Raw genomic sequence first — 14,760 nt, 5'->3', positions numbered from 1 at the left:
GTGGTCTTATGATGTTGCTATAATGGCTCTCCTTCATCTCTGTTTTACTGTTTGATTTTTGTTACTACTGCACACATATAAATATAATTTACAGCAGAAAAGTGCATTCACTGTCCAAAAGGGAGCAGACTGGGCACCACAACTACTGATACAGTAGCCTTGTTTCCTCACATACCATAAGTGAATAATAATATGCCGTATCTCACAAACACAGTACAAAATCAGAGGAGCAAAAGCCATCCATCCTCCCCAAATAGCAGCATCATTTCACCTGCCAGACCAGATACACCTGCCTATACCACACTACTTACCTGAAAAGAATCTCCATTCATTTTGCAAACCTCTGTGTCCAGGCTTTAAAGCTAGTAATACTCAGGCTGCAATGCACTCTTCTCTGTGTAGAGAAAGCCTTCTGACCTTACTAGGTTTGACAGATCTGTGCGGTGCAAAGGTATTTAAAGTTTAGCATGAAAGGCAGGTCCAACCCCTCCTCACGCTTCCCCCCCCCCCCTCCTTCTCCAGCTGTGTGTGGTTAGAGGGGGCGTCTTCCCTACACGCCCCTTTCCACCCCCTGCCAAATTCTGGCACCAGAGTCTCAAACAATTCACATGTGTGCAGTGAGAGCAGCAGAATTCAAGCCTCTCCAGGAGTGTCCTGTTAGTCACTCTAGCATATGGTATCTATCTGTGACCAACATGGACAGATGGCATGGTTTGAATTAAAATCCCTTCCTTTTGGTTAATATTGTATGCTATGTTCATTTTAGTTGTGCAAAGGGCTTCCTCTTTTGTTAAGCAGTTTCTGATCCGTACATTGATGATCCCTGGCTTGTGTGAGCATTAGACACTGTTTGACATTATACGGGATTTACAGCATTTTCTGTTTACAGTTGGATCTACTTTAGTAAGCAAGTGTGTCTAGTAAGCAAGTATGTCCTGAACATAGAGAAAGGCCACAAAGAGAGGATATAGGAAGAGAACTGTGAAAGCTGACATGGAGGGCACAGGAGTATCAGAGTGCTAGGGTGTTGCAGTACTGAGAAGGGACTATGTGAGATGGATCAATATGACAAGAGAATCATGGAGGAGGGCTGTGATTGGTAATGGGATCTGCATAGAACAGCACAGGACCAAGCTAGGAAAGAATGAGAATGGGGGGATGAGGGAATGCTGCAGAGCCAGGGCCCTATACAAGAAAACAGGAGCAATATTCAGGTGCATTTTGATTACGCTGATTTTGACCTATATACCTAAATGATCTGAGGCCCTGATTCTGCAATTTGTTACATGCCCCTGCACCCAAAAAGAGCCTCAATGAAGACAGTGGGACTCCACCAATGGGCAGCAACCTGCAGGATCAGGGTCGAATAGAGTGCCTCTCTCACCATGTGATACCACCACAGCTGTAGTCAGCACAGGCACAAGGGAAATCCTGAGATGATGGGGGAAAGAGGTATCCCGGGGGATCCTGAGGGGAGTGTTGGGGGAGCAGAGGAAGTCATGGGGAGGAGGGATCCTGAGGTGATTGTGGAGGGAAAGGAGGAGTCCTGGCAGAGCGGGTATCCTAAGGGGATTGTGGGGGAGAGAAAGGGAGTCCCAGTGGTGTGAGCATTAGGAGATGGATCATGAGGAGATTGTGGGGAAGGGGATTCCCAGGGAAGGGAGAAGATCCTGAAGGGATTTGGTGGGGGGAGGGAGGAGAATCCCATTGAAGGGGGAATGCTTAAGGGATTGTTAGGGAAGAAAAGGGGAATCCTGGGGGTGGGGGGAGATCCTGAGGTGATTTGGAGAAAGGAGAGTCCCAGGGGAGGAAGTATCCTGAGGGGATTAGGGGAAGGGAGTCCCCTGGAAGGGGAAAGATCTTGGGGGGATTGTGGGGAGAAGATGGGGAATCCTGGGGAAGGGGGAGATCCTGAGGGGTTTGGGAGAAGAAGGGGTCCCCGAGAAGGGGGTATCCTGAGGAACCACCTCCAGTGGTGTCAGAGGCAGGAAGCGGGGGGTGTCAAGGAGGGAAGTCTCTGACTGTGCGTGGATGCACACATCTTCTGAGGCCTTGAGAGCCAACGGGCCCAAGCAGGGAGTCAGTCCTGGTCCATGGGACACAACCCACCAGTGTAGGGTTAGTGAGGGGCAGACTCGGCCCCAAAATAGAATATTTTCACCAGCCACCTATGATTCTTTGCCTTCTTTTGTCCTGTCCCTTTCCTTCTCTTTTGTGTTCCTGTATGCCTTCAGTCTTGTCCTACTTCTATTCTCTTATCCTATCTTTTCTTCTTTCTTAGGCCTTCCTCTTATTCTACCCATACAGCACTAGCAAGGCTAAAAATCATTCATTCAGAATCTTTATAATTACTTTTGTATCCCCTCCCACTCTTTGTCTATTTTGTATATGTATACCCTAAGCTCTTTGAAACAGACATGCTGTATATGTATATATACCATATGGTGAAAATAATACTGACCTCCCTTGTAAAACACTTTGAGATCAACTGATGAAAAGTAAAAACTCTCTCTATATAAAAACTAGATATTATTTATTACTTATTAATTATTATTATTATTGCCAGTATAAAGTGGCCTCTGTGTCCTTTGGGTCCTTTAGTACCTAACATAATATAAATCATAATATTAGTATCATCAGCCTGTTGCCACCAGCCCTCTGGATCTATCTGTCTGCTAAGTCAGCCGGGACCTTCAAAGGTGGTATGGTCGCAAAAAACAATTTATAGGAGAAAACAGGTAATAGGTATCAAGTGGAGGGGGATCCCCTTGCCAGTAGTGGATTTCAGAATCCCCCCTTATCTTGGGATAAAGATCCCTCCTAGTGCCTTTGCGGAGGCAGGAATTTACCCAGGAATCACTCCAACTTGCAGGACATGGGATATATCTGTCAAAATCTGGACTGTTCCATAATATTCTCCAAGAGTCTACCCCTTTCCTTGCCTATTCAATACATCCCAGACAGTTTGAAGAATCAGTGAGAAGGAGAGAAAGATTCCCCTAGTGGCAAAAAAAATTCTGAAAAGTTCCATTAAGATAAATTAAAATATCTTCCAAGAAAACTAAGTCCCTTTCTTGGAGATGTAACACCACTATCTTCCTGCTGTTCTCTGAGAAGGGCCCTCAGCTGAATTCCTGACACCCTTCACAGAACTACTCCACCCCTTTCCTTAGCTGACTCCCCTCCCAAATGTTCAAACTCTCCTAATTCCCCACCACAAATCATCTGTCTGCCTTTACTTGGAAACTCCTTGCCGATTTAGTGTAGCTTAAGACTGTTACATCCTGCATGTCCCATCCTCTGCTACAGTAACTATGTGATGGAACAAGCCAAACCAAGTCTTTAAACTAAGTAAACACTGAAGAAATACCTATCATGTATCTGAATCAAGTTTCAGTCCCAAGATGAGCCCTCTGCAAAAGCAGTGCCTGAGAATCTCTCTGTCAACGTACCTTTTTGCCTCTCACAATCCTACAGCTGGTCGGTAGGTGGCGCTCTGTCCTCATAAGATCACTGACTGCATATTTGAATTTTTTATTCAAGATTTAAAAATCATTACAACTGGAGAAAGGGGGGGGGGGGCTCAAACTCCAGCAACCCAATTAATCAATGGAAGGTTAGCAGTTACTACAGGGAATTTCAGTTCCTCGGCACCTGGATCAGCACCTGCCCCTCTCTCCACTCTAGTTAATTGAGTCAATAAACGGAGAGATTGGTGCATAGCAACGTCTTAGCGCTGTCTCTCTCCAGGTATTTGGTCAATACACACATTATTCTGTCTTTACCACTTACTGATGACTCTCTTTTAAAGAGATGTAATCGTTTTAAACAACCTGACTAAGAAGACGAATCAATGCAATGCTCAGAGCAGGCAAAGATCATTAGCTGTTGAGGAAGTTATAAAACACATGCTCTATCGGCGCATCTGAAATGCTGAGAAGATGCCCTCTCCTGGACAACCACAGTACCCTAGGAGCTAAAGGAACCTGCCTGCCTGCCTGCCTTCCTCCTTCGAGCTTGCATAGGGCTTCATCTTAACTAAAGTATCAGCCTTTTAAAGGTGAATTAGAACCAGTGAGCCAAAGTCACTCATTGTGCAATTCCACTGGCGTCAACAGACCCACTCAAGGGGCAAATGTATGATTTATTCCTCATTAACGCCATTACTGATTGCTGGGACGGTGCCATAGATGGGCATGGAGTTGGCCCCTTATATCTAAAGTTAAGTTTGGCAATATAACTCCTATTCTATATGAATGTAATAGGCCATCATCACAAACCATTTTGCACACATACATACAGTGGGGCCAGGCAAAACTCCTCCCACTGACTTCAAGGGCAGTTTTACCTGAGTACAGGTTGAGACCCAATAGAATCCTGTATCTTGAAATAAACCCCTTCCACCCATTATTCACCTACATCGTGCTGAAAGGGAGTATAGTGTGACCTTCACATAGGGAAGGGTTAACGAGCTCTCAGCTGGACTGAACTCAGCCCAAGGTACAGAGGTTAAGTGTTAGTTTGTGCACAGTTGCTTCCAACCTGCAGGGAGAGTAAATATTTCCGCATCAGTCGCTGACATCTGGGGAATAACAGGGAGAACCTGGGGGATTGATTTATGCTCCCGTTCTGTGCGGCAAGGAGTCGGGCTGCTTTGGACTTCGGGAGCTCCTGATGGACACGGGACACGTGGCCACACAATGGAGACACACGACTGACCTCAGCTAATTCGGCAAACTGCCCCTACCCTTTTCCATGTCCTCGGAAATGTGGAGAGAGAGAGAGAGAGTGTAGTGGGAGGGCAACGAAATCAGGGGCTGAATATAGCCCCCCACCCCAGCTGTTTTGTGCCAGTGACTTCAAGCGTGACTGGGAACTGACGGATCAAGAAGGAGTTGCAATATTTTCAAGCCAGGAGAAAGGAAAACGCACAGGCAATAATATCTAATGGCATGTCTCATCCTCACCTCGGTGCCTTCAGTGAGCAACCTTGCACTTCATGTCCTTACATATCACACATGGCGATTGCGGGGGGAGCTGGATGTTTGTGATATAATAACGCGGTTTTATGAACTAAAAACACCCCCAAATTTGCAAAAATTAAAAAAAAAATAAAAGGGAGGGTTGTTGAAAAACTGCAGTGCAGACATCCACAGTGCTTGTGGTTTCATAGGAGAGAAGACTCGAAAAAAGTTGTAGTGCTCCCCCGTCCCGCCTTATATGCAAACTGTCACTTCAGGTTACCATGATATCTGATGTAGCTCATTAGCATGAGCTGTATCTAATATGCTTAAAACCTCTAATTATTTATTATGCCCTAATGGTTCGAGAAACACGGAGACTTTTTTTAATTGGCAGCTCAAGAAATGTCTCTAAAGTGGAGAAGGGTCCGTTCCAGTAAATATTCCTAGAAGATCCCAATAACGGCCCTAGACTCAAACATCCTTGTCGTTCTTTACTTTAAACGAGCAGAGTGCATACACTTTATTCCTCTTCTGGCAGATTTTACAGGAGAGGACTCTTGAAACCTGCAGTATGGGGCATTAGCCTCTAACGTGGTTTGGCATGGCCAGTTCTTTAAAACTCAAAGCCAGCAAACCTCCTTCCATAGGGTTAAACTGTTACTAAAAGGAATATTAAACTACACCTCCAACGTGTATAGAAATACGCCTTAAACATGACCGATCATAAGAAATCTCTCTTTTCTGTGTTATGAGACTAACAAAATTTGGAAACTAGATGCACATAGTGTCTGATCCAGAAAACTGTTTCAAAATAAGTTAACCTCTCTCTGTCCCCCCTCCCTCCTGATTGTGTTTTTTCTTTCCAGTCTGTTTTATGTTTCTTCGGGTTGTGCCAACTATTTATTTATCTTTATTCCTTCTCTTTCTTTCTTTTCATTCATTCCTTTCTCTTTTTTGTGTGTGTGGCTTCTCGGTCTGATCTGTAGCTTGTTACCACCCACTGCACGCTCTCTCCTGCAGCCGAGGTGTTTCTATACAAACTTCAGCGTCCAGTTGTCATATTAATTATTACACTGAGTAATGACTGAAATAGTCAAAATAAGGGGAGACTCAAGAGAGCTTTTTCTTGCTGCTCAAAGATTCAGCAAAGAAGCCTTGCAACAAAGCACTAATTGGTCCCCAGAAAAACTCTGACAAGGCATGGAAGATAGGTTTCATAAAGCCCAGCAATTGTGAAGGGGGAAAAGATCCTTGAATAGACCCCACGCTTCTTTTCTAAACTCTCTTGCTGAGCAAAAAATGGACTGCTTCTTGAATACTGGACTGATCTTGAATGCTATACCCAGCAGAGAAAAAAATGCACCATTTATTGTAAGTTTTTTTCCAGCTATTCATGTGTTCTATGTGGAGAATAAGCTGGTTTTGTTTACCATGAAAGACCTTTTACTTTATTTTCACTCTTAGGGGGAGGGGGAGAAACACATGTGCCCAGACCCAGACGAGCTCGCCTACTGTAACAAAATGGAGTGTAACAAATCCTACAAAAGTTCAGAATATATTGATTCTTTGAAGATCTATATAGATTAACGACTTTCGTTATGCTTATCCAAGACGGTATTTAATCATAACGTAAATGGGCCCTTAAAAAAAAGGGGGGGGGGAAAGCTTAGAAAAGTAAAGAGGGAGGGGGCTTCAAAAGAACTCCTGAGGGTAGCTGAAAATAAAAAAAAAAAAAAAAAAAAAAAGCACGCAACAATAAAATAAAGAACGTTCAAGATTTAAAAAAAAACAGTGAACGGGGAAAGGGATATTTATCATTATGTTAGAATTAAGAACTCTAAGAACTCTTAACTGCAGGTGCGGGGCGACTGCATAACGGTGGAAAAAAACTTGGAACAAATATTTATTATCTATACATCTAGCATCAATAGATACCTTACGCTGGTAAGTGACTTGATTGGAAAGTAGACAATAGACTATTATACGGCCCAATGTTTGAAATAGTATTTTAAAAGTCGGGTTTTGTTTGGTTTTGTTTTTAACATAGAGACAGTCCGGGACTGGTGTAGTCACGAGATGTGTTCTGGTAAAGAAGTTTTTCCACTCTCTCATGGCAAGCGCAAGTTTGTCTTGTGGGTCAGGTGTGCTATTAACTGTGTCCAGAACCCTTTTCGAGATGGAAATAGTGGGGTTGCTATTGGAGCTCTTCAAAAGTACCTCGTACACTCTTCATCTTTTCCAGGTACTTTCCCATCCTTATAAAACTGACTGTTGGGATTCTAATTCTGAGACTTACAGAAGAGGCCTTATTAATTATATTATATTATATTATATTATATTATATTATATTATATTATATTATATTATATTATTTAAAATCAGGTTAGTTGGATACCCGGGGGCTAGATTGTAATATTTCACCAAGTTTTTTGACAGTGCCTAATTTGTACGGAAAGAGGTGCAAGGGCTCAAGCAATTACAGTAGGTGCCGGGACTCAAGAAATGTTTTTACATTCAGACCTGATGCAGCAAACCCAGGGGTGCAGGGCTATGAACTGCCAAATCTAGAGGTGCTGGGACTCAGCCCTGGCACAAATTTAGCACTGCTTTTGGGGGATTTTTTTTTCACTGCCTGGAGATACTGTAGGCAATCAGCACCTTCCATCATCTCTCTGAATAGCAAGGAAACATCAATACGGCCCTTGGCCTAATATAACTAGGTGAACTGGAAATGATACTAATAGATGTCATTGCGCTGCAACATTCTGTTCCATATTAAGACGTCTGCAGTCCTTTCACAGGCAAAACTCAAAGTGAAGAAAGACTTGAGTAAGGCCCACTGGATCTCCTTTCAAAACCATAAACACTGGACTAATGTTTTTTTTTCTGATGCTTCAAGATTACTTTGTATCATTTCTTTGTTTTTATTTAGGAAACAGGTAGTTATGTTAACCTGGCATTGTAAACATGCAGTCTGGGGAAGGAATATTGGTGACACCAAAAAAACGTGTTTCCTGTATATTAACAGAGTATGTCAGAAATGGAACTCCAGCTCCCAGAGTCTACTATTGCACACCTGTTTATCCACCTATATTGCCTCAGTAGTTCAACCACTAGGATTTCTATCTGCCTTCATCTGTATCGAGATAAAATACACTGACAATATGCATTTAACTCCACTTCATCCTCCCACTCAGTACAAGTCTAAAGTAGGACAAAAACTACAAGGGTTGCATTTATGATTTGCATCTTCTTAATATAGCTAACTTGAGGAAGCCGCGTTCATATGTATAGGGCTAACAAGTAGGTATATAGCTGCTCTTATCATTAAACTATAGTGAGAAAAGAGAAGGGCACAGGATTATTCTTTATGTTCATTATAGTTTATAGCCTCTAAATAAGTTAATAATACACATTTAAGGAATATATATTTCACTGAACCTCTATTAAACTGTCATTTGTTTTTTCCTCTATTTCCTGTCCTGTTATTGCTACTTTCCAAAAAGTGTGTGTGTAAATGGAAGCTCTCTCTTTCATAACCAGAGTTCTCTTCCTTCAGTAATGCCACAATATAGGGCTCCTGATGTCAGGACTTCTTTCCTTGTACTGAATTCTGATATCAGGAACATTGGATTATGACATCATTGAATGAATCAGCTGGAAAGCTAATTACTGAAGAGGAAAGCTTCTAATTACACAGAAAATGAAAACTGAAAGAATATAATGCCATTGTATAGGTCATTTGTATATCCTCCGTTTGAACAATGGGTCCAGGTCTGGTTACCCTATTTCATCTTCCATATGTAGAGAGGATGAAAGATTAAGACTAATCAGAGAAAAGATGAATAAGAGTATACATGACCAAGATACATAAAATAATTAATATGACATACAGGAGATCTTTTGGGCAGACCTTTTTATCTTTCTTATAAGGGCAAAGGGACATACAATGAAATTTAAGGCAACAAATTCAAAACTGCTCAAAGGATTATTACACTATACATAATTAACATGTGGAATTTACTGCCACAAGATAGTATTCATTATTTATTACTATTAATTATTATTTATTTATTGATGTAACCATGGTAATGCCTAACAGCCCCATTTCGGGAAGACATGATCCCATGGAGTCATTTCCAAAGGGGTCTTCACCTCCAGTCAAAAATTTTTAGGGGTCTGCAAATTAACAAATTTTGAAAAACACTGATTTATATGGACAATATGAACACTCACATCATGATAAAATATTATAAGGGATATCCACCCTCCTGCTTTGTGGCATAAGCTAACCAGGGGGTTCAGATGAACTTTCCTCCTGGGAAGATTTTTACATCATAGTCCCATTATAGGACTTCTTGTACCTTTCTCTGAAGCATGTGATGCTTACCTCTGTTTGAGGCAGGATACTGGACTAGTCTAATCCAGTGTGAAAATTCCCATGTTTACCCATAAATTGTTCAGCAGCAACAATGGGAAAGTATAAATAAAAAGTACGTGAAGCTGAGCTGAATTTTTAGTTTTGTTGTTGTTGTTTTTAATAAAAAGCCTGCCAGAGTGCATCAGAGTCTTTCAAACAATAGAGCAATACTTATTTTCTATTCAACTTTTTGAGCCATTTCCTCCATTCAGATAACTGGCTTTAGTGTGGGTGTAGAGGTATTGGTTGATACTCTGACCCCACTGAAGTCAATGGGAGTTTTGCCACTGACTTCAGTGGAGCCAGAATTTCACCCATTGACTTTAGTGGAGTCACACTGAGGTAAACCAGTGTAAGGGACTGGAGAAAAAGGCCCTTCATCTATATCCAGTGCTTGCTTTTGCAGCAGATGTAAAATCCGGGTTTCACAAATAAAATAAATAGACTATTTACAAAGAGAGATGAAGACATAACATAGAGAGGCCATTATTTTGAGAGAGCAGAGATAAAAACCTAAAACCTGGAGGAAACTAAACCAATAATTTCATGTAAACATGTAGTAGGCACAAAGGCACTAACTAATTTGTCCAAGAAAAGCCATGAAGCCATTATCCTCATGCTGCTTGGGACAGGTGGCGAGACTCATAGGAGGATCAGAATTCAGGACCATTAAAGACACGGATATTTCAATAATATCCATAGTGATTTCTGTTTAGCTGGGTATTTTCAGTTAAATCAGTGGCAGGCCATGTCTTCATAAACATATGCATGCCTCCAGTGAAAGGTCAAAACTGCAGGCAACACTTTTTATTTGGAGTCTGAGCCTGGACCAAACGCAAACCAGTCTCCAGTACAGTAGCAGTGTTGTACCAGAAAACCATTAGCCCAGGGTTATACTCTCCTAAATCCATCCCAGTCAGAGTGTGCTCTAGTGGATGAGGGCAGGGAACAAGAATATAAGATACAGGAACCTGGTCTACACTGAGGAAATGTCAGTTGAACTATCTCCATCAGCTTTAAGCAATTTAAAATCCAATTGGAGCCACAGAGTAGACCAGGCTCCAGGTAATCTGAACCATGTGGTTTTTAAATTGGATCAACTAAAACCAATTCAGGCTGCTTAAAGCAGGTCTATGCTATGTCTCTAACTGGTTTTAGAATAGGTTTAGCTGAACCATTCAAAAAACCAATTACAATCTTGGGCGACATTTTCCCTGTGTAGGACAGGCCTGGGATTTTCTTTCTGGCCACTGATTCTGTCTGGGCAAGTCTCCTTACCTACTTCTCAAACTGGTAATCTCATACCTACTTCACAGGAGTATTGTGAAGCTTAATGGAAGCTTGCAAAGCACTTTGAGATCTGCATAGGAAAGACGCTATATGAGTGAAAAGCATAGTATTGCTACTTATATTTATTAGTTAGCCAAACATTGCCAGCAGAATAAGGAAAGCTCTTTAGCATTCATTTGCACAAATTGATTAGTCTGATTCATAAACTGATTTTTAAAAATAAATCTTATATGGGAATGCCCCACCATCAACACAATACTATTTGTTAATGCCTGGCACTTTTAAAACTAGGCTGGACAAAACAATAGATAATCTATGGTAGAGAACAATCCTGCACTGGAAGGGAAGATGGACTGGATTATTTAATTACTTTTTTCCATGTTTTATTTCTATGATTAACAGTGTTCTAGCTATCAGTGAAGTCAGTATCAAAACTCCCATTGACTTCAATGGGAGTTTCAATACTGTAACTATTGGGGAGTGATTTTTCAGGTGCTCTCCTTGCTGGACAGAGCTAATGCTCCTTCACTGGCTGGTTCCCACCTGCCAACACCTTGGTTCAGAGGGGATAACGTCTTTTGAACCTGAAAATCTTATTGTTGCAAATGAAAAAAAATACGTAGGTTCTGTACTATCATCATCCTAAAATAAGAATTACTACTTAGCACTTATAGCACCTTCCACCCAACCATCTCAAAACAGAGAGAAAGGATGGTCTTGTACATACCACCCTGGACTAGTACACAGGAGATCTGGTGCAGTCCCTGGTTCTGGCATAGACGGGTTCTCTGCAAGAGAATTTAATTTCTCTGTGCTTCAGTTCCTCATCTATAAATTAGAGCCAATAAAACGTTTTATCTCCGGTCCTTTGTCTCTCTTGTCTATTTATGCCCCAACTCAGGAAAGCACTTAAGCATGTGCTTAATTTTAAGCAAATGCTTAACTCCCATGGACTTTAATGGGATTTATGCATGGGATTAAATGCTGTCCTGAACAGGGATGCTTTCCTGAAAGGGGCCTTAAACTGTAAGCTCCTCAGGGCAGGCACTCTGACAATGTGTTTGTACAGCACATAACACAATGGAACCCAGATCTTGTTTGGGGCGTCAGAGTGCTACTGTAATGCAGGTAATAAAAATAAACAAAGTGTTTGACAAACATTACTGACTTAAGCCTCACAATACCCAGTAAATTAAGGAAATATGATCAGGCACCTTGACTTTAACCGAAGACTTAAACCAACCACATCCCAATCCAGCAGGCTGGGAAGTGTTAGCTCTCTCTTTGTGTCTATTCACCCCCACTCCCACCCCGGGGTCCTCTTCCATCTCCCCCACAATTCTCTAATATTGCTTGCAAAGCCCTTTTTTTCTCCATGGACACTATCAGCATCTCTGTGCAGAGCAAACGACACATCCACGCCAACAGTTTCTCCTTATTTCTTTAGCAAAACACTGATAAGTTTCCACACTCCAGGTCCAACTCCCGAGTTGCTCAGCCACCTTAGACTTTCACTGCGCTCCAGGAAAGTGGCGGGTGCTCAGCATCTCTCAGGATCGGGCTTTCCACCTGCCTTTCTTCTTTCCCCCACGCCTCCCTCTCCAAACCCCCCTCTCTCCTAAAGTCTAGTATATTTCAGTGGCGCGCCCTTCTCTCCCTCCCCAAATGTCTCTATTTATGGGTCCCCCGATGCCGCTAGATCTGCCATGCGTTTTCCTGACCCACTTTATTCTGCAGCCACTTTAACCCTGAGCTTAAACACGGCAAATCGTCTCCTGCTTCGCCAGGAGAACAAGCCCCTGTGCAAGCTCATAGCTTGGGCACCTTGTCGGGCTGGGTGAGATCTCCCCGAGCTGCCTGCTTCCCCTTCTGATTGGGTTTGGGGCTGGTCCCAGAAAGACCTCCCTGCTCTCTGTGCGCCCCCAACCCCGAGGCTTGCCTATATCCCCCAGCCCATCAGCGCTGGCTCCAGCCTCTGGGTCTCTTCGCAACACACCGCCCCCCCACCCCTTGCAGCTCCTTCCCCAGCCCAGTTGTTTATTCAGCGGCTGGGAGAGCGGCACGCGCCTGGCGCACGCACTTGCAACAACAAACCCGGGAGGGGTAGGGCTGGAAGGGAGAGGCGGGTGAATGAATTGGAGGCCGTGCGGGAAGGGGGGGGGCTGTTTCGAGCGGAGGCGGGGCGGGCCGGGGCCAGCGCGTGTGTGCGGGGCGCCCCGTGTGTTGTGGGTTTTTTCTCCCCCTTCCCCACCCCCCCGCGTTGAAAAGGCGGCCGTGCTCCCCGGCCACTCACTGCAAAGCCGGGGAGCGTGGACGGCGCAAGGTGCAGAGCGTGTGGGGAGGGGGAGGGCGGCGAGGGGTGGGGGGGACCCCGCAGGGGGAGTGTGTGTGTGTTGGGGGGGGAGGGGGAGAGGCCGGCAAAGCCCCGGCCGCCCCTTATAAGAGACACAATCCCCAGCCGCTGGTTTGCAAAAGGGGGCTTTGCAAGGCAGGCAGCGCACACGCGAGCGCCACGAGCCTCCCCGCAGCCCGGTGCGCAGGGGGGCAGAGGAGGGGGGCAGAGAGGGAGAAAGCGCCGCGCTCTCTCCGTCCCCCTGCGAGTCCCGCCGCCGCCGCCGCCGCAGCAGCAAGCGGCCGCCGCGCGCCAGCCAGCCCCGCGCGCCCCGTCTCGCTCGCCGCCGGCTGCCAATGGCCAGCGCCAGCCCTGCCAAGATGGACAGCAGCGCCAGCCAGTTCCTGCAGCCCGCCTGCTTCTTCGCCGCCGCCCAGAGCGTGCCGCCGCCGCCGCCGCCGCTGAGCCCGGCCGCCGGCCAGCCCTCGCCGGGCAGCAAGGCGGCGGCGGCGCCAAAGCCCGTCAAGCGGCAGCGCTCGTCCTCCCCGGAGCTGATGCGCTGCAAGAGGCGGCTCAACTTCAGCGGCTTCGGCTACAGCCTCCCGCAGCAGCAGCCGGCGGCCGTGGCGCGGCGGAACGAGCGGGAGAGGAACCGGGTGAAGCTGGTGAACCTGGGCTTCGCCACCCTCAGGGAGCACGTCCCCAACGGGGCGGCCAACAAGAAGATGAGCAAAGTGGAGACGCTGCGCTCGGCCGTCGAGTACATCCGAGCCCTGCAGCAGCTGCTGGACGAGCACGACGCCGTCAGCGCCGCTTTCCAGGCCGGGGTGCTGTCCCCCACCATCTCCCCCAGCTACTCCCACGACATGAACTCCATGGCGGGCTCCCCCGTCTCCTCCTATTCCTCCGACGAAGGGTCCTACGACCCGCTGAGCCCCGAAGAGCAGGAGCTCCTGGACTTCACCAACTGGTTCTGAGCTCTGGCTGCAGCAGGTGGGTTTGGCTTCTGCCGGAGCCCTTCTCGGGGCGCTCCCGAGCAGCCGGGGGGATCCTTTAGTACCGGGATCCCCAGCCTGGGGGTGGTATTGGGGAAGGGGGGGCTGTGCAGCCCTGGGTAGGGCTCAGTGAACACTCATCAAGCTGCAGATGAGCAGAAATCCCCCCGCCTAGATCTTGCAGCTGGTTGTACCTAAGAGCTACCTTGATGCTGACTCTCTCTCTCTCTCTCTCTCTCTTGTTTATTGTTACAGGACTGTTGCAAAAACAAAATACATTTTTCCCCCAGAGGAAGGGAAAATACATAGCACACGAGGAGCTTGTATCGCCTCTCCAAGAACACTGAAGCACTCACTGCCTTTGCACTCCGGTCAGTTTCACAAGACCAAGATGGATTTGAAAGCTGCGGGGACCACGGCACGATGAAGCATGTGTCCTCAAAAACATGTGTCATCCTATCCATCTAAGGAAGAGCACTGCCTAGCCTCAACATAGAGAGGGGCTCTCCCCCCCCCCCCACAGTTGTAGCCCTTAAAGACTGGTGGTCATTATGCTATGGCCACAATTAGTTTCCTAACGTTTGTGGAGATTTTGAAATTAAACTATGCTGTACTCAAAGAACCCTCTAAAATCACCCCTCCCCCTCCCACCACTTTGACTTTTTCCTACCATTTTCATCACTGAATGCTTCCAATCCTTTTTTTGTGAATTTTTTATTATAAGAAAATCTATTTGTATCTATCCTAACCAGTTTGGGG

General features: G+C 45.3%; 2 protein-coding genes across 2 annotated transcripts in view; one reads left to right on the top strand and one right to left on the bottom strand.

Annotated features, from left to right (window-relative positions):
- The window catches only part of PAH (phenylalanine hydroxylase), a 54,955-nt gene extending 54,520 nt beyond the window's left edge, over positions 1-435 (bottom strand). The window contains exon 1 of the mRNA XM_024208162.3: positions 312-435. Coding sequence (XP_024063930.1) covers positions 312-332 — 21 coding nt within the window. The 5' untranslated portion in view covers positions 333-435. The remainder of the gene's footprint in view (positions 1-311) is intronic.
- A 12,927-nt stretch (positions 436-13,362) lies between these two features.
- On the top strand, positions 13,363-14,318 carry ASCL1 (achaete-scute family bHLH transcription factor 1). The gene is made up of 2 exons (XM_024208163.2): positions 13,363-13,999; positions 14,257-14,318. The coding sequence occupies exon 1, from the start codon at positions 13,363-13,365 to the stop codon at positions 13,981-13,983; it is 621 nt and encodes a 206-aa protein (XP_024063931.1). The 3' UTR covers positions 13,984-13,999; positions 14,257-14,318.
- The last annotated feature ends 442 nt before the right edge of the window (positions 14,319-14,760 follow it).

Source organism: Terrapene carolina, unplaced genomic scaffold, assembly GCF_002925995.2.
Source record: "Terrapene carolina triunguis isolate 2854851 unplaced genomic scaffold, T_m_triunguis-2.0 Scaffold247, whole genome shotgun sequence".
NCBI lineage: Eukaryota > Metazoa > Chordata > Testudines > Emydidae > Terrapene > Terrapene triunguis.
This window is presented reverse-complemented; position numbering and strand designations above follow the sequence as displayed.